The sequence below is a fragment of the Selaginella moellendorffii genome, unplaced genomic scaffold, assembly GCF_000143415.4.
Source record: "Selaginella moellendorffii unplaced genomic scaffold, v1.0 SELMOscaffold_10, whole genome shotgun sequence".
Lineage (NCBI taxonomy): Eukaryota > Viridiplantae > Streptophyta > Lycopodiopsida > Selaginellales > Selaginellaceae > Selaginella > Selaginella moellendorffii.
Genome location: NW_003314271.1, coordinates 2,805,914 through 2,827,716, shown reverse-complemented (window position 1 = coordinate 2,827,716; position 21,803 = coordinate 2,805,914). Strand labels below are relative to the sequence as shown.

General features: G+C 42.1%; 1 protein-coding gene and 1 pseudogene across 1 annotated transcript; both read left to right on the top strand.

Moving 5' to 3' along the window:
* Positions 1–864: 864 nt before the first annotated feature.
* On the top strand, positions 865–1,544 carry LOC9650546. Its single transcript, XM_002968559.2, has 2 exons — positions 865–998; positions 1,051–1,544. Exons 1-2 carry the CDS (start codon positions 905–907, stop codon positions 1,326–1,328), a joined length of 372 nt encoding a protein of 123 aa, XP_002968605.1. The 5' UTR covers positions 865–904; the 3' UTR covers positions 1,329–1,544.
* Positions 1,545–2,851: 1,307 nt separating this feature from the next.
* The window catches only part of LOC9650545, a 31,738-nt pseudogene continuing 12,786 nt past the window's right edge, over positions 2,852–21,803 (top strand).

Here is a 21,803-nt window from a genome sequence, read left to right as displayed (position 1 = left end):
GAAAAACCTTTATCAACTCACTCTAAGGAGTCGGCTTCAAATTAGCTTTGATGTAATTCTTCCACTACAAAGAAGCATGGCCTATAAACTTTATCACAAAAAAATCAATTTTTACTTTATCTTTATGGCAACAACTTTCTTACAATTCTAACCAAGAATCAACTTCCTTGCTATCACAAACATCCAATGATGACTTTCATTCCACAATACCATAATCCTTAACATGTTTAATGTACCAATACTAATTATGAATACAAAATTGATTCAACTCTTAAAGGTTTATGTGAAGTAGGAAATCCTTAATGAGATTGATAGAATCCTTAACTTCCTTGATGTTACTTTAAACCTCAAAAATCTAATAACCTTGCCACACAATAATATCATCAAGAGATTCTTCCTCACTAACAATATATTCCTCATTAGGATTTATATTCTGCTCTTCTGCCATCCCTAAAAAAACATGCTTCAATACTAATGAAACAAACAAAGAATGAGCCTTACACCAACCTTCCAACCCTTCAAGATGTTGCATCTATAAATCCTACCAGTCATAGAATATTCTTGGAATATTCCTGTGGTTAGTGTCAAATTGAGATCAATGCTTAAGTGTTCTATTGAGTTTGATTGACAATCTGGGACCACTCTTTTGTATAAATTTTTACAAGGCAGGGCATGCGTGGCACCCAACATACAAAATGTTAAAAAATCATTTACTGGTTGATAAAGATGGAGGTTCGCCAGTCTGATTCAAAACTATTTTATACAGAATATCTATCTTTTTCTTTGTGGTCCAGGATCTGATGGCTGCTGCACCAGATATCCAACGGCTGCAGAGGCTCCCGAGTGAGAATTTAAGAACCTTTGCACTTCGTTCTTTGTTCTTCATTCTCTTTGTTATCAACTCATGGCTGCCTCATTCCGCCTTCTCTTGCTGCTTGCAATGGCACTTGTAATTGTGGGGCTCTCTAACGCAGCAAAAGTATGCACGCCTTTCAAACGTAAGTATAATTTCATGTTGGCCATTGTTCTGAATGAAATCTTTATGCGCAGTTGGTAAGAAGGATTGCTGCCTCAGTATTGCTACCCCATTTGGCGGTGCAACCTGTGTGGAGGAGTGCAATCCCGACAAGAAGTACTACTGTTGCCTCCGTAATCAATTGGGTGGTTGTAACTATTGTTGCGAGCAAGGGACTTACTGTTGCAAAGTCGGCTTCATCAGGTGTAATAAGACTTGCCGATACAACGCCAACATTGCTCTCCCAACAGACGACGAAATTGGTTTTCCAATCACCATAGATGACAACATGGAATCAGAAAATGGCGTGTGAACACAAGGTCATGGTGGTGTTCCTCGAATAAGATCTGGTGGCATGGATCCCAGACAAGTGGTGTGTAGTGACATAAATCCAGATTCGTATAGTGGAATCTGTAAATGCAGTATCTATGTTTTCATCGTGGATGCGCTCCATATACACTCTTACAATACATGGCATACAGCCATCATACCAAGCAATAGCAATCCCCCAAGAATGTGCTCACATTAATTTTTTGACATTGGCTCCATGCACAGCTCCCAGCAAAGCCTGGGACTTCATAAAAAGCTGATTGAGGCCTATGCATCCGTGCAATGAGGTGGAAAGAGGAGCTGGTCCCTCAATATTCCCAAATCCTAAATACTGACAAATTCAACTAGGAGTGAGTAAATTTGTCAAGGATACAATTGGCATTGAAAAATCTAGCGATATTTTAAACAGATATTTCTATGCTTGTATATTTATCAGCAGTATATTTTTCTATCTGACGGTCCAGATTAATTTTGTTTAGAATGTTTAGTGTCTTTAAATAACTTCAAGAGTTTGTTTAAATATTTAGGAGCAAATGTTCAATGGATTGGTGTTTGCTGACAGAAATTTTTCTTTTCTTTTCTTCTAATTCTGATCATTAATGAGAAATATTTTTGGCACAGTAATATTAGCTCTAGTGATTAGAAAAAGTTGCCAAGACAAAAATGAAAAACCACGCTATCACAGATTTGGATGGCACATTGCTTTGAGTTGTGTTCAAGGAAATATCTAGAGCAAAGAGAAACCAATTAGTTCTTATGTGAAGGAAAAAGGGAGTAGTACCTCCAAAAGATCAAATCTATAATTCTGTACACTATATATTTCTTCTAAGATGTTACTGTCATGATGAAATCATATAATTTCAACACTAACGAATATCTCAAATATTTTCTCTCTACTTTGTCCCTCCTAGTGAACTAGTTTTTTATTTGCTATACAAAACTAGAGCATCTAAGCATATTTTGGATATATATTCCTCAATGGTTTATATCAAACCTCACGAGCTTTCTAAAGAAGCTCTATAGCCAGCGCTATCCTGGAACTATGTCTTGATGCAGTAGAGATCAAGTATAACATGGTTGCCACACTCCTGAACGGCAACCATGTTATACTCAACACTCCCCAAACGAGATGGCTCTTGCAGCGATACCATCACCTTTGTCTTGCTCGAACAACACCGCCACCATCTGCCTCATCCACGTCTTCAAGTAGCACTTGAGAGCCAGCAAGATCTGGACCTTGGAGTCGGGGCTATGGAAGTAGGCGTCCTTGTAGGAGAGGAGCTCGGGCAGCGTCTGGCACTGTGGACAATACCTTTAAGGAACAACAAGTGAGTGCTCAACCTTTGCACGATCCCAAGAAGCACAGCAACATGGTACTGGAGGTTTGACGATTGTGTTGTTCTGCCTGACCTCTAGTTCTTTTTAGTTTCCAAACTAAATTGTCAAACCAAACTAAGCAACGATACTGGGACTGGACGAGCCAAAGGTTTGGCAGCTTCATCGATCATGCTCAGAACAATTGCACAGGAGAACATTCTGGAAATGACAGAATGTGGAGCTCAATTTTGGACCATCCCTGTTGCTATTGTCTCAAGATTTTTCTTTTTCCAGGCATGGATACAAGGCGGAGATGGTGAAGATCATCCAGCGGAACTCATCGAGGCCCTTGCAAAGATTGCTTGCTCAGGTATGAAGATTCGCAACAAGTTGTTTTGAACTCCTTGACAGGGTCAGAAGTGAGTTTTTTTTGTATTTTTCTAATAAGCTTTGAGGACATTATGGACTTTTATTGACTTTACATTGACTGTTTTGACCTTGCATCTCCTGGTATGCATTGAGCTCGTGAGCTCAAAAGTGGTTTGGCCTGTCGACCATTTGGCATAATCTTTGGCAATACCTTTTCTCACGAAGCTTGAGTTCATGTTCTTTCTGGAGTCTCACAATCAAAGTTATGAATTCGAGCTTTGAAGATCATGGCTGGTAGCGGATGAGCCTTGAGTTAAGGAGGATGCTGTAATCTTTTGAAGCGGTGTTTGCGCGTGTGGAGCACGACAACGATCTCGACTGGCAGGCATGGAACAACTGCGAGATGTGCACTGTGGTAAGCACTGGACCGTTGGCAAGCTCAACCACTACCTCGAGATATGGAAGCTAGGGGTGTTGTGTGCCATGTGTCCTGGCAGCAAGGTCATCTCTGTGGAGCAGCAACACGAATTATTCAGTGCCGGCTATAGATTTATGTCTAGGAGGGATGGGATGGAGCCTTTGGCGCAGGACGTGAGGACTAATCTATGTTCCATTGTCCATCTCCCCAGGGGGATCTGCCAATGCTAAGGGAGCGACAAAATATTTTGTGAATATTCTGGCACACTAAAGAATATTTTATTAAGGTTTTAGTAATAATATTTTTATTAAATAGGTATTTTAAATCAAATTAATAATTTTAGTAATATTTAGATTTGTAATCTTAGTAGCAATAGTTGCTATTTAATAGATGTTTTGCCTTATCAACTTGTTTACAGAAGAAATTATTATTTTAATATTTAATATTTAGTATTTATACTAATTATTTATGTAAGAAACCTCTAATTTATAATGTATATTTATATTAAATTTATTTTACATAAAATCCCTATTATAAAAATGCTATATGTTATTTTAGATGTAATTTATAAATAAAAAATTATTTATCTTATATTAAATTCGAATATAATACCAATATCTAATTCTTTTTCAATATCATGAACATTTCATATTTAGACAAATCCAAAATTAAACATTTGGATCTATCCTAAGAAGCATACAATATACAAAATATAATACTTGCAAGGGATGAAAGACTTGATAAAAGTCTGACATTGAAAGAAGTATATGCAAGTGCAATTTGGGAATTGGTTGATTTTGATGTTGTAAACCTTCCTATTTACAATATCAATTCTATAACTGAGAATTTTATATTCATGATGACGATACTGCTACTTGATATTGACACTTTTAACTTCTACCTTCAACTGTAATGTTTTTGAGTATGTTGCATTTGCTTCCTTTGACCAAATATTTGTAATCTTCACACATTTATTATTTCTTGTTTTCATAACTTCTTAAGAATAGGTGACTATAAAGTGTTCTCTTCAAATTTAAAACATGCTTCAACCAAAGTTTGAAGCTCCAAATTCATCAAGTTCACCCCTTTTTCAATTGGCTAAGTACATGGTAATGCTTTATTTCGTTAAAGTGGGACTTTTTATTATCCCACTTATAGTGTGTGGCCACATGCCATTTTTATAACAACAATAAAAAATTGAAGTTTTAACTTTATAATTTATAAATTAAAAACTTTTCATATGATTTTGTGTTATAATATTGTGAAATATAAAAAAATAAATTAAAAAACTGATAGAAATATTAATAAATATTAATTAAGTACTAGGAAATGGCATGTGGACACATGCTAATTAATGTCCCACTTTACTGAATAAGTCCCACTTTAACGAAATAAAGCATGGTATATATTCTGGTTTTTGGATAATTTGTGCTGCAACAGACCATGTTATAGAATTTCTGTTGGATAGAACCATATAAACTGATCACAGTGTTGTGGAGGATTACTATATTGTTGTCATCCCCAATAACAAAGTGCTAGAGTGTATAGAGTTCTTATGGTAATCTGTTTACTATATAATTTTCCTCCAATCCAAGCAAGACACTTAACTGTAAATCTTGCTCTAGGTCAATATATGTCGCGAATATGACTTCAGGTATCGAAAGTTACTTGTCGGCTAGTCCTTACGGACACTCTTACCTTACTGCCACGATGGCAGGAGGTCGGTATTGCTGGACTCGTTATTAGTCTCCACCTAAGCTAGTTGAGAAACTGGTCCTCGCGTGTGCACTTGACCAGATGGGCATAAGGACGGAATTCCTAAGTGCTATTAGTCAAGCATACTTGACCTGGTTAGAGAAACTCATTCGTTGACTTGCACTTGCTAGTGTTGGGAACCCCTGCGATATTGAGTTTGGTCCCTCAATATTCACTAGATGATAGCTTACTGTGTCTGCCAAACACCCTCGCTATCATGCCCTTTGTGTTAGTCTCATTTCGGTCCCAAATGCTATTTATGGAAAGTGTCCAAATTTGCTCATTTGGCATATCTACAAAATGTAGAGATCGGTCTGAACACAATGGTGTTCGTCCCATGTCCAAATTCACAATCTAGGGACATTCCATATTTAGTAAATTTCGAGCTTGTCCCAGAGACTAACTCCTGATACTAAGGGAGGCTTGGGGTGAAAGCCCAAAGCGTGTGTTCCTCAAGGGGGGGGGGGACTGTAGGGGGTTCCAAATGTATAGTAGGGATAGTGGGTAGGTCGGGCATGGCTGACCAACCTGAGGCATAGTCTAGCTCCCGCTTGCGTGCCTGTCCTTGTTCTGCGTTCGGCTTGGGTCTAAGCCCAAGTTCCATTCCATACTAGCTGGTGGAGTACCCATATCCTCACGTTAGGCCACCGGTATGCCGAAATAGCACCAGACTCCGTTTGGCTCCGTTTTGCGTGCTGGTCCTGGCATTGGGATGCTGGTTGCTCTAGGACTGTTCCAAGTCGCTCCGGGCTCCTGTCCCTTCGCTCCTTGGGCTATATGCTCGGGAGTTGCTCCGTGGTTCGGTTCCATCACTCCTTGGTGTCATGCTTGGGAGTTTGGCACCGTTCCTTCGTTCAGTGGCCCAAGGCCCTGAACCTCGGGTTCCTATGGACACGTGGCATGGACACATGGTATGTGACACGTGGCATCTGTCACGTGGCACAAAGAGGGTTTAGGTTCCGCTTCGTGGTGTTATCCTATGGTAAATCACCATAGGATAAAGGGTCAAAACCACGTGCGCTACAATATATAACCTACTCAATCTTATGAATCTTTTGTTCTTTAACTTGGAAGCATTTAAACTTTTGGTTGCTTGGAAGCATTGGTTCTCTTTGTTCTCTAGTAACATACTCATACTTGAGACGGTGTGAATTTGTTAGCTATATCAGCTCATTTGCTTGTTGCTTCCTTCTGATAATTTTAAGATTCCCAATTGGTTTTGTTGTAGAGCAAATTCCAAGATCATTTAAAGCTAATCCCACCACCTTTATGAGATTGTGACTAGGAAGTCGTATTGATGTTATAGCAGATAAGTGTGCCATCAAATCTTTAAGATTCAGTCTATTTCCTATAATCTAGCCTTTCATATAAGCATGTATAAAGGCTTGTTGTAAATGTAAGAAACTAAAAGGAACAACTCAAAAGATAATCCATAAAGTTCAAATACAAAGGGAAAGGGCCCATGAATAAAAGTGCACCCCCTTTTCCAATCGATTAAAGGTCTTAAGATATTTGGGGTTAAGTATCCTTGGGTTTGAGTAGTACTGGGCTAGGTGACCTCCCAAAAATTCCAAACTCAAGAGATTACAAGGCTAATTGACCTCTTAAAAAATCCAAACTCAAGAGGTTATAGAGTTGGGTGACCTCCTACGAAGTCTAAACTCAGGAACTTACGGTAGGATAAAAATGACCAAATCATTCTAGCAAGTTTTAGATAGAAATACACGTTTAAAGCCATTTATTTTTGCTAGCCACATCATATGGTAACTCTTGGTAAAATTTATTGTTAGAATTTAGGTAGCAACTATTTGATAACTCATCTATAATAGAAAGATTAAACCATTGTGCTTGGAATTGCTTTCTCATAAGCATTACCTCAAACTTGTTATAAACGTATGAACTTGTATTGCTTTTTTGCATTTTCTAAAGTGTTTGCAAATTTTAAACTCTAGTACAATTACTTATATTCATCATAGTATTCAATTTGAATATATTTCTCTGTGTTCATGTAGACTTTACTCCCAATGGAAAAAACAACTCCTCTCTTGGCCAACTAAAACCTTATCTAAACCACTATTGTAGATAGTTCTAATAGCTCATCAATTTGCTTGCACTTCATCACTCACAAAATCATAAAATATTAGTGGTGTTAAAGATCCTGTTCCAACTTAGTATATTTTGTTTAGTAGTGTCCAAAAAAGAACTTGAGCTGGCATGTCTTCTCCTCTCATCTCATAAACAATTATCACTATTAAGGATTATGCTCTACATAAAAGAACATTATTAATATAATAATTGAATAAATGCATATTTACCTTAGATTGTACACATTGGGAGTTATTTTAGACTATTCAGGAATTATGTGTGTATGATCAAAGCATATCCAAGAGTATTGCAAATCTATACTTGATAACATTCACTTAACAAGATCAACTCCACTTTTAATACCATCCACCAACATCTTGAAAACATGACATCATTTTTTGGCTTCAACTTAGATTAGTCCTAAAAAAGCAATGCTTTAAAAGAAGTTGTAGTTAAACTCATTTTTAAACTTTAAAATTGCATTGAGACTTGAGGACTTCTCAAAAAAAAAGAGAGATTTTCTTCTAAAGTTTTCTATTACAATTCACATCCTGCAAAAATATTTTAAAGTAAATACAAAATAATATTTTAAATTGACTAAATCTTACTTTCATTTATTGGTAAGTGCCAAAAGACTATCCAATGCTTTGCTCAATTATTAGGGTGAAAATGTTATAGTGTTTAAAATTGATTGTAAGAAATTTTGAAGAATCAACTCATCTACTGCTTTAGTAGTTATAACTGTAGGTTAAACTCTTGGAGATTGATCTACTATTTTTGAAACAACAAATATAACTACATCCAAAGTCTCCAAGTATGTCCCACTCGCCACTAGATGGTTATGTTGGCCAATGTGAATTGTTGCTCTTGTGAATGCCATATCGTTTAAGACAACAGTCGCAAATGTGACTTCCGGTATCGAAAGTTATCTGTCGGCCGTTCCTTACGAACACTTTTTCCTTACTGCCACGATGATAGGAGGTCGGTATTGCTAATTTCTTTTATTAGCCCCTCTTGTTCAAGTGTTAGTTTATTGGGCTTAGCACTTGTACTTAGCCAGATGGACATAAGGTAGGAACTCTTATGTGTTTCTAGCTAAGCATACTCAACTTAGCTCTTAGTTCTCTTTTGCTCTGTCTTGCACTGGCTTAACAAAAACCCTTGCATATTGAGATTAGTTCCTTAATATCACTGGATGATAGCTTACCGTGTCTACCAAACACCTTTAGTATCATGCCCTTTGTATTAGTTTCATTTTGGTCCCAAATGTTATTTATAGAAAGTGTTCAGATTTGCTCATTTGGTATATCTACAAAATGTAAAGATTGTTTTAAACACAATGGTGTTCGTCCCATGTCTAAATTCACAATCTAGGGACATTCCATATTTAGTAAGTTTTAAGCTTGTCCCAGAGACTAACTCTTAGTACTAAGGGAGGCCTGGGGTGAAAGCCCAAAGTGTGTGTTCCTCAGGGGGAGGGGGTTGTCAAGGGGTTCCAAATGTATAGTAGGGATAGTGGGTAGGGTTAGGCATGGCCGACCAATTTTAGGCGTAGTTTAATTGTTGCTTGGGTGCCTATCTTTGTTTTGCGTCTGGCTTGGGTCTAAGCCCAAACTCCACACCATGCTAGCTGGTGGAGTACCTATATCCTCCAATTGCTCCGTGGTCTGATTCTATCATTTCTTGGCTCTATGCTTGGGAGTTTGGCACCATTCCTTCGTTCAGTGGCCCAAGGCCCTGAACCTTGGGTTCCACACCACTGTCCTATGGACATGTGGCACATAGAGGTTTAGGTTCCGCTTCGTGGTGTTATTTTATGGTAAATCACCATAGGATAAAGGGTCAAAACCACGTGTGCTACATTTGGTATCAGAGAAATTGTCTCAGCGAGTTCTATCCAATGAGATTGGGCAACTAATCTCATTGCATACGCAGAGATGAAAACAATGATCTGAATGGGTACATGTTTGGGTGCAAAGATTTCGCAATCGTTCTTTAGGTAGATTTGGTTACATTTTTGTATCATGTTATATGGCGTACTCTTGGGCTCATAAGATGGACTGAGATGTTTTGTTTGCACGAGTTTACACTTAGGCTCATGAGTGAGGTGCATTAGCAACTCAAGGTTGCACTTTGAGTTGGCAGGATTAATGTTAGCTTATTGGTGGTTCCATGAGTTATTCCATGTACCATGGGTAAAAGTAAACCTTCCCTGGGTTTGCTATGAGTGGCAAATAGGCTGGTCCGTAGCTATTTAGCATGGCACTAATGGATCCTTCTTAGGCATGATTATAAGTGGATCAATCAAGATTATAGGGATTAGTCTATTGATTCAAGTAGTTATTGCCGTGCTCTCTCATAAACTTTTCTTGGATTGAACTGAAGGCAATGCGAATGCAAGCTTGAGGTTGGGTCAAATATGAGACCAAAAAGAGAGTTATCAGGGACGAAGGATCAAACACGTAAAGCATCTTCTCTTCTTGGAGAGATGATTTGCAATGAGGTGTGACTCATTGCTCGTGTTCACAATATGCAATCAAGAGTTCCTACCTTGATGCATATTGGAAATGATGGTTTTACAAGTGGTGAGTCATAGGATGGATAGTGGTGAAGCGTTAAACCATTTTGTCTAGGCTTGCTATTAAAGACTTGGGACGCAATGCTTAATTCTTTTCCAGGGAACCTTGCTATTGTTCCCTGAGTAATTTGGTGTTGGATTAGTTTTGAGTTTGGTCGGAAAGAAAGTAGCATGAGTTTGTCTATGTTGTAAACAAAAGTTAGTGGTGTTGGGTGTTGTAAATCTCTATCGATGGAGAGTGGCATTTATATTGCATTTTATCAGATTGAGTTGGCACTTGAGGCAAATATGTTCAATGCTTAAGCATATTATTGGATCATGAGAATTTGTGTTGAGGTGAACTTATGTGAAGTTGTTGGTAGGAGGAAGTTGGTTGAGTCTTGAAAGTTTGTATTCCTAGATTGAGAGTCATTCTTTCTCTAGGATAGAAAATTTTCCACAAATTTTCTTAGACTTTTCTAATAGCTGATCTATTGATCACTTTGCTCAAAAACCATTTCGTTTTCATAAGCTAATACAAACTAGTGAAGGGGTTGGAGTTGACTTCGGTTGGCTTAAACCTTAGTAAGTAGTTTGTATAATGCGACCTAAAAGGGATGCTGACCTTTGGGGCTAAAGCAATTGAGTTGGATAGAGTCTGGAGTTAATGTAGAAAAGTGGCTGTTATGCTTTTCTAAGAAGGGTGACCCTTGTGCTTTTTTTCTGTAGCATTATGCGCAAAAAACAACAATGCAACAACGCAACAATATGTATAATGCAATATGTATAATGCAACAAGCTTGGTCGCAAGTTGCACCTTGTATTTTGTTAGACTTTATGAGAGTAGTGAGCTCTCATTGATCTTGATTTGATCTTGGTGGCCCTACACCTTGGCTGAGGATAGTGATGTCCAACTTAGTTGTTTGAGGTTGAGATGTTAGTACCCGTACTATAGCTTTGTTTCTAAAGAGGTTGTGTACCAATATGAGTTCATCTCATAGTCTTCACTTTAGTTTTGACTAAGTGTTGGTTATGCATAGCTAGCCTCTTCAAGATATACTCAGAGCTATTGACTAGATGTATTATTTAGTTTATGATTGTCCATGAACCTTTATCTTATACCTGGGGTATTATATTTATGCTAGACAAGTATATGACTCAATGGCATGAGTTTAGTGTTGGGTCTTATGAAGGCAAGTTGAAGAGTGATTATTAGTTGCTTTGCAACTAGTGATTGCTTGTAGATTTCGTCAAAGATTATTTGACACTTGCTTCACTCAATGATGGTTTAGTAGTGATGGGCTTGCTTTACCGAATGGTATTGTGGAGGATCGTGTCATTAGACTTACATGGTTTTTCCATGTTGGCATGTCAATTCTACATTTGTCGATGTCATTTGGTTGTGTTTAGTTCATAGTGTTGGATTTCATTAAGTCTTGGATGTGGTGAATCACTCCTTGATGAAGTGTTATTTGTAACTAAGTTTTGCTGAAGGATTAGTCTTGGATACTTAGTAAAGTATTTTTGATTTTGGTTAGCTTGGTTGCTAGAGAGCTTTGAGTGGTGATTCACTCTTGCTTTCTTCTAGCTTTATTATAGTGTTAATGATATTGAAGTATTGCCTTGTCGTTGACATTATTGATGTTGAGATTTAAGTGAGATGAAATGTTTCTCCTTAGGATTGACTTTGAGTTTCATTAGTCTCGATGAAAATAGTGTTGATGATTTGGCTATAGCTTTGTGTTATTAGCATTCGTGCATTTGCTAGTTAACAACTGTATTGACATTCAAATGAACTGAGTGGCAAGTTGAGTTAGTTAAGTTTTCGATGAGATTGTTTAGTAGGGGTTGAGTTTTGAGCTTTTCCTTGAAAAGTGATTTAGTCGTGAACTATACTAGCTTTACAAGAGGAAGAGTTAGTGATCAATATTAGAATGTTTGAATTTTTATTTAATCATTATTAAGCAAAACTTAGCTATAGGCTTCTTCGAGCTTTTGGTTCTTTGAGTTTTATACTTATTGTTCCATTCGTTAAAAGTTGTTGGGAGAAGGCATTTTAGCTTATTAGCTTTGATGTTGAAATTGGCTTTTGCATATGGCAATCATTGGTGATAATTGACTATCATCTAGGATAATTGATTATCCTTATCAAAGATTTTGCTTGATTATTATTGATATAGAATGATTTGCTATTCTTTGGGATAGTAAATTCTTTTTTTAACAATGATTATGCATCTCTTCATTGATAGGATGATTAATGATCTTTTATGATGGTTAGTTGTATTATTTGATAGCTTTTGGCTTTCGCATTATCATATGTTCTTTGTGGTTTACTCTGGATTGGTCTATTGGGTTTGAAACAACAGTAGGATGTTACTAAAACTTTCTTAGACAACTCTAGTTCTTTAGTATTATTGACCGAGATCTATTCAGATTGGCTTTTGTGATAGTTGGCATAAATGGGTATTTGTTGGTCTTACCACATTCATTCTATTCTGTTAATTGTTACTTGAGTTAGTTCTGATACATTGGAATGTTATTTCCTTTGGTGATACATTCATGAGCATCTTGCTTGCCAATTAATGATACTTTATGTTCTTTGAGTTATCTTTTGTAAGTTGTTTAGCATTTTGTCTGCAATCTTTGATAGTTAAACTTTATCATTGAATTTCCTTGATGATATACTTGCTATTAAATTTTGTTGAATGGTGAATCCTGTGTTTACCAATTCTAATGATCTTGGTGGTTCCTATCCTATAATACTAGTTTATTGGATGATAACTTACTTGGAATACCTTTGTGTTCTAAACTAAGATATATTGATTGATAATTAAGTCTCTAAGATATCATTGTTTATGACTTTGATATTGTCCATCTCTTGATCTTTGAGTTTGGGCCAAAATAGGTAGACTGGTTTCAGCACTTTATGTGCATGGTGAAATTTCTAGTCATGGGGTAGCTACTGTCGACTGATCATATCACCTGCCTCTCTGTCAATGTTCCTTATTCCGTTTAAAGGGCATGACCATGTAAACAACTCTAACTGCCATTTATAGTAGTCTATCTAAACCTTACCGACGAGTTTGGTTTCTTTGCTCATGAGGGTTGGGGCCTCTGGCTTTTCTCTTTATGTCCCTGTAGGCAGGGGCGTATCACACTTTTGTAAGTTGGGTGACACCCAGAGCAACAAGGGTGGCTAACTCTGTTGGTCATTTCCTTGTTGGCGACGGTTGGAAGGTGTCTGAGCTAGTAGCGCATCCGCGTTAGGCAAAGATGCTGCCTCCTAACTCATTTAAGTTGGTGCATTTCTCACATAGTATGAATACCATAAACTTCTTTCTAGAGTTGTTTCCTTGGCAGTATTCTAGACTAGAGTATGCATCAACGAGGACGTCGATCTTCCTTAGGGAGGGAGAGTGTTGCGAATCTGACTTCAGGTATTGAAAGTTACCTGTCGGCCAATCCTTACAGACACTCTTTCCTTACTGCCACGATGGTAGGAGGTTAGTATTGTTAATTCCTTTTATTAGCCCCTTTTGTTTAAGTGTTAGTTTACTGGGCTTAGCACCTGTATTTAGCCAGATGGACATAAGGTAGGTGTAAGTGACTAATTTTTCCAATCTACTTTAGTCACTTAACCACACCTCCGACCACTTGGAGGAGTCTCATTCACAACCTCCATAAGTCCAATTCAGGACTTGGGACTTGCTAGCCCCAAGAATGGCATCCATGCCACTCAACACTTGCACCTGGTCCAAGTGCTCCACGTGTCCGGTCCCAAGACCGACACCCAAAGGTACCACTGACATCTCGGCCCGTTACGCTAAGGAAATGCCCATTCACCTTTGCTGCACTAGTGGTCCAATGCCACTTGCATCACCATCCCGTCTCTCTAAGACTGGGCCATCTGTCCATGAGTGGTCATCCTAGATCCACACCTTAGCATCCTTAGGATGCCCACAGACCTGGGGAATCGCCTTCCCCAAAGTCCCTTTGTCAGTTCCTACCAAGTCCCTTTCTGCCCCTGGTCGTGTTTTTGCCAACACTGCCACTGGATCGAGGCCCACAGGCCCGACCACTAAGTCCCACGGTCCTCTGGGACTTCCTCACCACACGACTGTGTCCTTGGTCACTACCCCAGAGGACTGCTCCTCTTCCTTTCCACAGTCTGGGCCTTTGGGACAACATTTTGGAACACCGTGGCCTTACGCGAGCCACCTGGGTACTCTCCCCGCCTTTCGCCTTTAGGTGCTCTAGCCATGGGCTTAGAGCGAGGTTCCGTTGAGCCACGCCTGGTATCCAAGTAGGTAGTGCCACCCACACTTGGACTGGGAGCATCGGCCAGTCGATCTCCCGGGGGAACTAGAGCCAGCTCTTGAACACTTCACCAAGCTACCCCGCTTGTCGGTCCGTATTCACTCTAGTCTTGGACTTCCCAGTGGTCAGTTCATCACCCAACACTGGGTCTGGCCTTCCTGGGCCGAACTGGCCTTTCCTGGCCAAACTGGCTCCACTACAGTCCTCCCCCTTACTATACTTTTGGAGCTCACCAAACCCCCCAGGGTCTGGGAGACGAACGCTTTGGGCTTTCACCCTCTCAGACTCGAACTCGGACTCGGACTCGGACTCGGACTCGGACTTGGGCTCGGTCTCAGCCTTGGCCTCGGTCTCGGTCTCGGTCCTGGTCTCGGTCCCGGTCTCGGTCTCGGTCCCGGTCTCGGTCTCGGTCTCGGTCCCGGTCTCGGTCTCGACCTCGGACTCCATCTCGGACTCCATCTCGGGCTCCGTCTCGGTCCATCTCGGACTCCATCTCGGACTCCGTCTCAGTCCATCTCGGACTCCATCTCGGGTCCATCTCGGGTCCATCTCGGACTCCATCTCGGACTCCATCCTCCGTCTTGTTCCACCTCGGACTCCACTACGGGTCCATCTCGGACTCCATCTCGGACTCCACTTCGGACTCCATATCGGACTCCACTTCGGATCCATCTCGGACTCCAACTAGGGTCCGTCTCGGACTCCATCTCGGACACTTCCACGTGTCATGTGTTGGTCCTTTTTGGGTCCCTTTTTGGAGCCTCGCTTATTGCTCGCTTCGTGCTTGTTCCTCGAGCACTTTGTTGGGAGTTCCACTCCCACTCTCGACCTTTCAAGTCGGAGCTTTTAGTCCAAACGTGTTACGCTCGTTTGGCTTTCACTTTGGCCACTACCACGTGGCACCATTTCCAGCTCCACTTTGGGGCCTAGGGATTTTGTGTCTCACAGTAGGAACTCATATGTGTTTCTAGCTAAGCATACTCGGCCTGGCTCTTAATTCTCTTTTGCTCTGTCTTGCATTAGCTTGACAAGAACTCTCACGTATTAAGATTAATCCCTCAATATCGCTGGATGATAGCTTACCATGTCTGCCAAACACCTTCGCTATCATGCCCTTTATGTTAATCTCATTTTGGTCCTAAATGCTATTTATCAAAAGTGTCCAAATTTGCTCATTTGGCATATCTATGAAATATAGAGATTGTTTTGAACACAATGATGTTTGTCTCGTGTCCAAATTCGCAATCTAGAGACATTCCATATTTAGTAAATTTTGAGCTTGTCTCAGATACTAACTCCTAGTACTAAGGGAGGCTTGGGGTGAAAGCCCAAAGCATGTGTTCCTCAAGGTGGGGGGGGGGGGGGGGAAGGGGGGGAGTAAGGAACCGACTCCCCGAGATGTCGTAGGCTAAAGGATCCCCGAAAGCTTGACTGAAATGACAAAGAGTTCATCGGATGGGACCGAGTCGAAGATCGAGTCCAAGACCGACTCTGAGACCGAGTTCGAGATAGAGTCCGGGATCGAGCCGAGGCTGAATCGGAGACTGAGATTGAGACCGAGTTCGAGACGGAGTCCGAGATCCAGATTGGGTCCAAGACCGAGTCCGAGGTCGAGTCCAAAGTCGAGTCCGAGATCAGGTCCAAGATCGAGTCCGAGATCGAGTCCGAGACTAAGTCCACATACTAATACAGCTCAAGGGGTGAAAGCCCAAAGCGTGTGTCTCCCAGGGGGGGGCGGGGGGGGGGGCTGCAGGGGGTTCCAAAAGTATAGTAGGGATAGTGAGGTCCAGGAACCAGTCTTGAAGGAACTCTCCAGTAGGGCTTCCAAACCGACTTGAGGTTGAGATTGGGGCCGAGGGGCCTTGGGTGGGAGTGAGCATGGGCTTGCGTGGTGCCGGAGGGGCCACCCAGGGAAGTGCTCAAGAGCAGCTCCCACTCCCGAAAGGGAAACCGACTGCGGTGCTCCCGGCTCATGTGGAGTGGTGCCCCACTTGAGTACCTTGTGGCTCATTGGTCCTCGCCCTTCCTAAGGGCTTGGGCCTTCCCTTCGAGATGGAAGTGGGGGGTAGAGGTACCCATACCGGGCCGTTAGGCCATGGTGTTTCGCACCGACGTCCCGAAGCAAGTGCTGCACCCAAGGCTTGGGATTTAGAGGGTCCCATGATCAAGTCTTGTGGTACCAAGGGGTGTTAGGAATCTGGAGGCTTGGTGTGCTTGGCTGCTTGTGCCTGCGGGGAGTGTAGCTGTAGCGCACCTAAATTTGGAGCCGAACTCCAAGCCCGTAGCGCCACGAAACGAGGGTTCGGTACAATCCCACGAGCACCAGCTCCCCGTATCCAACACCTGCACGCAAAATGGTGTCAGACGGAGTCTGGCACAATTTTGGCATACCGGTGGCCTAACGCGAGGAGGAGGGTACCCCACCGACTAGAGCAGCGTGGAGCTTGGTCTTAGACCCAAGCCGGACGCAAAACAAGGAGAGACACAACCCAGCGGGAGCCAAACTAATGTCTCAGGTGGTCGGACATGCCAACCACTATTCCTACTATACATTTGGAACCCCCCACAGCCCCCCCCCCTTGAGGGACACACGCTTTGGGCTTTCACCCCAAGCCTCCCTTAGTACCAGGAGTTAGTCTCTGGGACAAGTTTGAAACTTACTAAATATGGAATGGCCTTAGATTGCGAATTTGGACACGGGACGAACACCATTGTGTTCAGGCTGACCTCTACATTCCATAGATATGCCAAATGAGCGAATCTAGACACTTTCCATAAATAGCATTTAGGACCAAAACGAGACTAACACAAAGGGCGTGATAGCGAGGGTGTTTGACAAACACGGTAAGCTATCATCTAGCGAATATCGAGGGACTAGTCTCAATACGCGAGGGTTCTTGCCAAACCAGTGTAAGACAGAGCAAAAGAGAACTAAAAAGCCGGGCTAAGTATGCTTGACTTAATGACAACTTAGGATTTCCTTCCTTAGTGCCCTTCCGGTCTAAGTGCACATGTGTTGACCAATTTCTCAACTAGCTTGGGCGGAGACCATAAAGGGAACCAGCAGTACCGACCTCCTGCCGTCGTGGCAGTAAGAAGAGAGAGTCCGTAAGTACTAGCCAACAAGTATCTTTTGATACCCGAAGTCACATTCGCGACACTCTCCCCCCCTTGGGGAAGATCGACATCCTCGTCGATGCATACCCGAGTCTAGCAAACCGTCAAGGAAACAACTCCGAAAGTTAATGGAAGGCACACTATGTGGGAAACACACTGAGTTATGGAACGACCTCTCCTCTACGTCGAAAGACGCTAAGACTCAGACACCCTCCGGCCGTCGCCGACAAGGAAATGACCAACGGAGTTAGCCACCCTTGCTACTCCGAGTACCACTCGGCTTACAAAGGAATGATACATCCCTGCCCACAGGGATATAGGGAGAAGACCAGAGGCCCAACTTCCCCTGAGCAAGAAATCAACCCCGTCGGGAAGATTTAGACAACTATTATAAACTGGCAGATGAAGTTGTTTACACGACCACGCCCCTTTTGGAAAATGAGACATCGAGAGAGAGGCGGGGACTTGTGATTAGTCTATAATAGTTATCCCCATGGTTATGGATTGGACCCATGCACCGAAGTGCCGAAGTCAGCTTGCCAAAACTGACCCAAGTACAAATGATCGAGAGAAACGACACTTTAAGTGATAGAAATATTTTACTTTATTAATTTGCAAGATTTATTACAAGATTTACAAAAGCTATTTTTTATTACTATTCTCATACTCCGTGACAAGCTCACGGGCATGTACAAGATTACTAAGAGGTTCCCAAGTTGATTCACAAGTCGGGTAACCTTTCCACTTAACTAGATATTCCTTCGCACGACCACCACGTGCCTTACGAGACAAAAGGATGGCCTCAACCTCATACTCCGGTTCACCATCAATAACATCCGGAGCTGGACGAACATTCCTAGAGCGGCTAGGATCCTCATGATATGGGGCCAGTAAACTGACATGAAACACATCATGAAGGCTGAACATCTCTTCTGGAATATCCAACTGATAGGATACATCACCAAGACGTTTTAACACCCGATAGGGTCCAACATATCTCGGCAAGAGCTTCCGAGACAAAGAACCCTTAATATTCAAGTTTCAGGAAGATAGCCACACCTGATCTCCCACTTGATAGGATACATCCCGACGATGCTGATCCTTATCACGTCGATACCTATCCTGAGCTTTGCCCATCGCCTCAGTAGCTCTAGACCAACCTTGGCGTAGCTGCTCCGCATAAGTTTCAACGGCTGGGACCAACACTTTGGTCATTGGTTTCGGGACAACGATCTGTTGAGGAACCCCACGAGCATTTCCTTGCAACATCTCCCATGGAGAACAGCCTATAGCGCTGTGAAATGTGTTGTTATAACAAATTTCTACTGTATCCAAATGCTCAACCCAGTCGCGTTGGTCCGCCGCGACATAGTACCGCAGATAATCCTCAACTTGAGCATTCACACGTTCGGTCTGCCCATCAGTTTGAGGATGATAAGCCGTACTAAACTTCAACTTGGTACCAAACAACTGGAATAGGGTTCCCCAAAACTTCCCTGTAAACCTCGAATCTCTATCTGAGATCATTTCTTCAGGAAGACCACGAACTCGCACTACTTCATGGAAAAAGAGCTTTGCTGCTTGTTTCGCATTTACTGTTCCCACAGTTGGAATGAAGTGTGCAATCTTTGACAACCGATCCACAACCACCATCAAAGTATCATAACCCTTAGACTTCGGCAAACAAGTGACGAAATCAAGTGTCACACTTTGAAATGGCCATGAAATCCCTTTTTCAATGAAGCTAGAGTCTTTCGCTGTCCACCATGTCCCGCTGCTGGAACATCATGATGTTCCCGCAGAAATAACTGCTGAAGATCCTTAGAGGGAAGATACAATCTTTCTTGCTTATAGAATATAAGCCCATCCCGAACTAAGAAGTGAAGCTTTGCATTAGTGCGACTAGCAACTTTCGCTGCTTCGCTACCAGAGCTCTGCTTCGACAACTCCGCACGGCGTAAGATTGTCTTCGCCAATGGATCACTCCCATACGAAGCCCGAACGTCTTCCAACCAGTCTGAACTGATTGCCGATATTGCCCGGAATTGAGCTTGACGACTCAACGCATCCGGAACAATATTGTCCTTACCAGGTTTATATATGATTTCAATATCATATCTAGCAAGTTTCTCTTGCCAACGAACCTGCTTCAGCGTAAGCTTAGGCTGCGTAGCAAAGTAGCTCAGTGTGTTACTATCTGTATAAACCTTGGTATGTCCACCCAAGTAGTGTCTCCAGTGTTCCAGGGCCGACACTATAGCAAACATCTCTTTCTCATGCGTTGGCCATCTTTGTTGGGTCTCATCCAATTTCTTGGAATAAAACACAACGGGACAACCATGTCGCCTTAGCGTAACACCAACCGCTTTGTCACAATCTTGCTGCAACACGGCACCGATAGCATAGCCAGATGCATCACAATGCACTTCGAAAGGTTTATCAAGATCTGGGATCCTAAGAACAGGAACCGTAGTCAAGATCTCCTTCAACCATGCAAAAGCACGCTGGCAAGCTGGTGTCCAATGAAACGGAATACTACTCTTTGTCAACTCAGTCAACGAAAGAGCAATCCTTGCAAAATTGCGGACAAACTTGCGATAGTATCCCGCCAAACCGAGAAAGGAACGAACATCTGATACAGTGGTCGGGACTTCTCAGGACTTCACCGCTTCCACCTTCTTTGGATCGACCTCAATCACGCCACCACCAACTATATGTCCGAGAAAGTTTACGTGCAATTGACCAAAAGCGCATTTACTTTCCTTAGCATATAGTTTGTGTTCGCGCAATTTCTGAAACACTAGCTCCAAGTGTTTCAAATGATCCTCCAACGTCTCACTAAAGACAAGAACATCGTCGATGTATAGGACAACAAATGCGTCCAAATAATCTCCGAATATTCTATCCATCATAGTGCTGAACGTTGCCGGAGCATTGCATAACCCGAACAGCATGACAAGGAACTCATAAGATCCGTACCGAGTCTTAAAGGCTGTCTTCTCCACATCCTGATCTGCCACCCGTATCTGATGATACCCGGACCGCAAATCAAGTCGCGTAAAATACTTAGCCTTTAAGAGTTGGTCAAACAAGTCATCAATGCGAGGCAAAGGATAACTGTTTTTAACCGTGATCTTGTTGAGTGCCCGATAGTCAATACACATCCTCATGGTTCCATCCTTTTTCATAACAAAAAGGACTGGCGCTCCATAAGGTGACTTGCTTGGTCGGATATGACCTTTGTCAAGAAGCTCCGTGAGTTGCTTCTTGAGTTCAGCCATCTCCTTGATGTTCAACCGATATGGAACTTTTGTAGGTGGTTTAGAACCCGGAATAACCTCAATCCGATGATCAACCTCACGGCTAGGAGGTAGCCCTGGCGGCAAATCCTTCGGGAAGATATCCTGATTCCTCGCCAACAACTCCAATATCTTCTTTGGTACGGGATCAACCCCGTCGCCGATTCGAACTGAGTCACCAATACCCTCAGTTTCCATCACTTGAACCCAAAAGGTCTGACATCCCCTCTTAGCTGCTTTTTGAGCGGCCCTCGCAGTCAGGAACTTTGCATCCCAATCTTTTGAGGAACGTTTTTGCAACTGAAAGGATACATCAGGATGTCCTTCTGACTTCAACGTGATATGACTTTGTCCAGCACCATAAATCCCTTTTATATACTTGTTGAAGAAATCCATACCAAACACCATCTGAAAATCTGGTATCTTCAACACTACCAAGTCCACTCTTTCTTTCCACTTGGATATCTTTATTGGAACATCACTCACAAACTTTCTGGCTACTTGCCCACCTTCCGCAAACCGGAAGTGCATAGGCGACATTTGCTCAGCATTCAATCCTAACAACTTAACTAAGTCTTCGGATATCACACTGTGCGTAGCTCCCGTGTCAATCATCACTCGGATTCGGTGTCCACGGACAAAGCCTACCAGATACATCAACGGATCAGTGTTTGCGTTGACTGCAAGAAAAGCTTGAGGAAAGCAACGAAAGTTACTCACCTCTTCTTCCTCATAGTCTGCATTGACCAACTCGTCAACCCCTTCAACTTCACCACCACCGTCTTCCCTCATGACATTAACCCGAGACCTTGTCTTATGCTTGTTGGGACATTCCGAGGACCTATGTCCCGACTCTCCACAATGGAAGCAATGACCCACACTACCCATTCCGCTAGGAGCAGGTTTTGTAGGTTGCTGCTGCTTGTACCCACCAGGAGGAGGAACAGAGGGCCTAGGACCAGAAGAAGCTGCTGGTGGTCTCCAACCACCACCACCTTTATTCACCGTAGTTTGTGAGCCCCCAGGGTGGTACCTACCTTCCACCCTTTGTTTCTGATCACCTTGCTTATTCCCAGAATTCCTATTCTTATCCGAGTTACCAGCATAAGGTTGCTGATATTGTTCCATGAGCGAGTGACTAAAGGCAACTTGCTGTGCTGCCTCCTTACACTCCAGGTAAGTCTTCGGCTTAAACTTCAAAATCTCATTGCGAGAAAATGAACT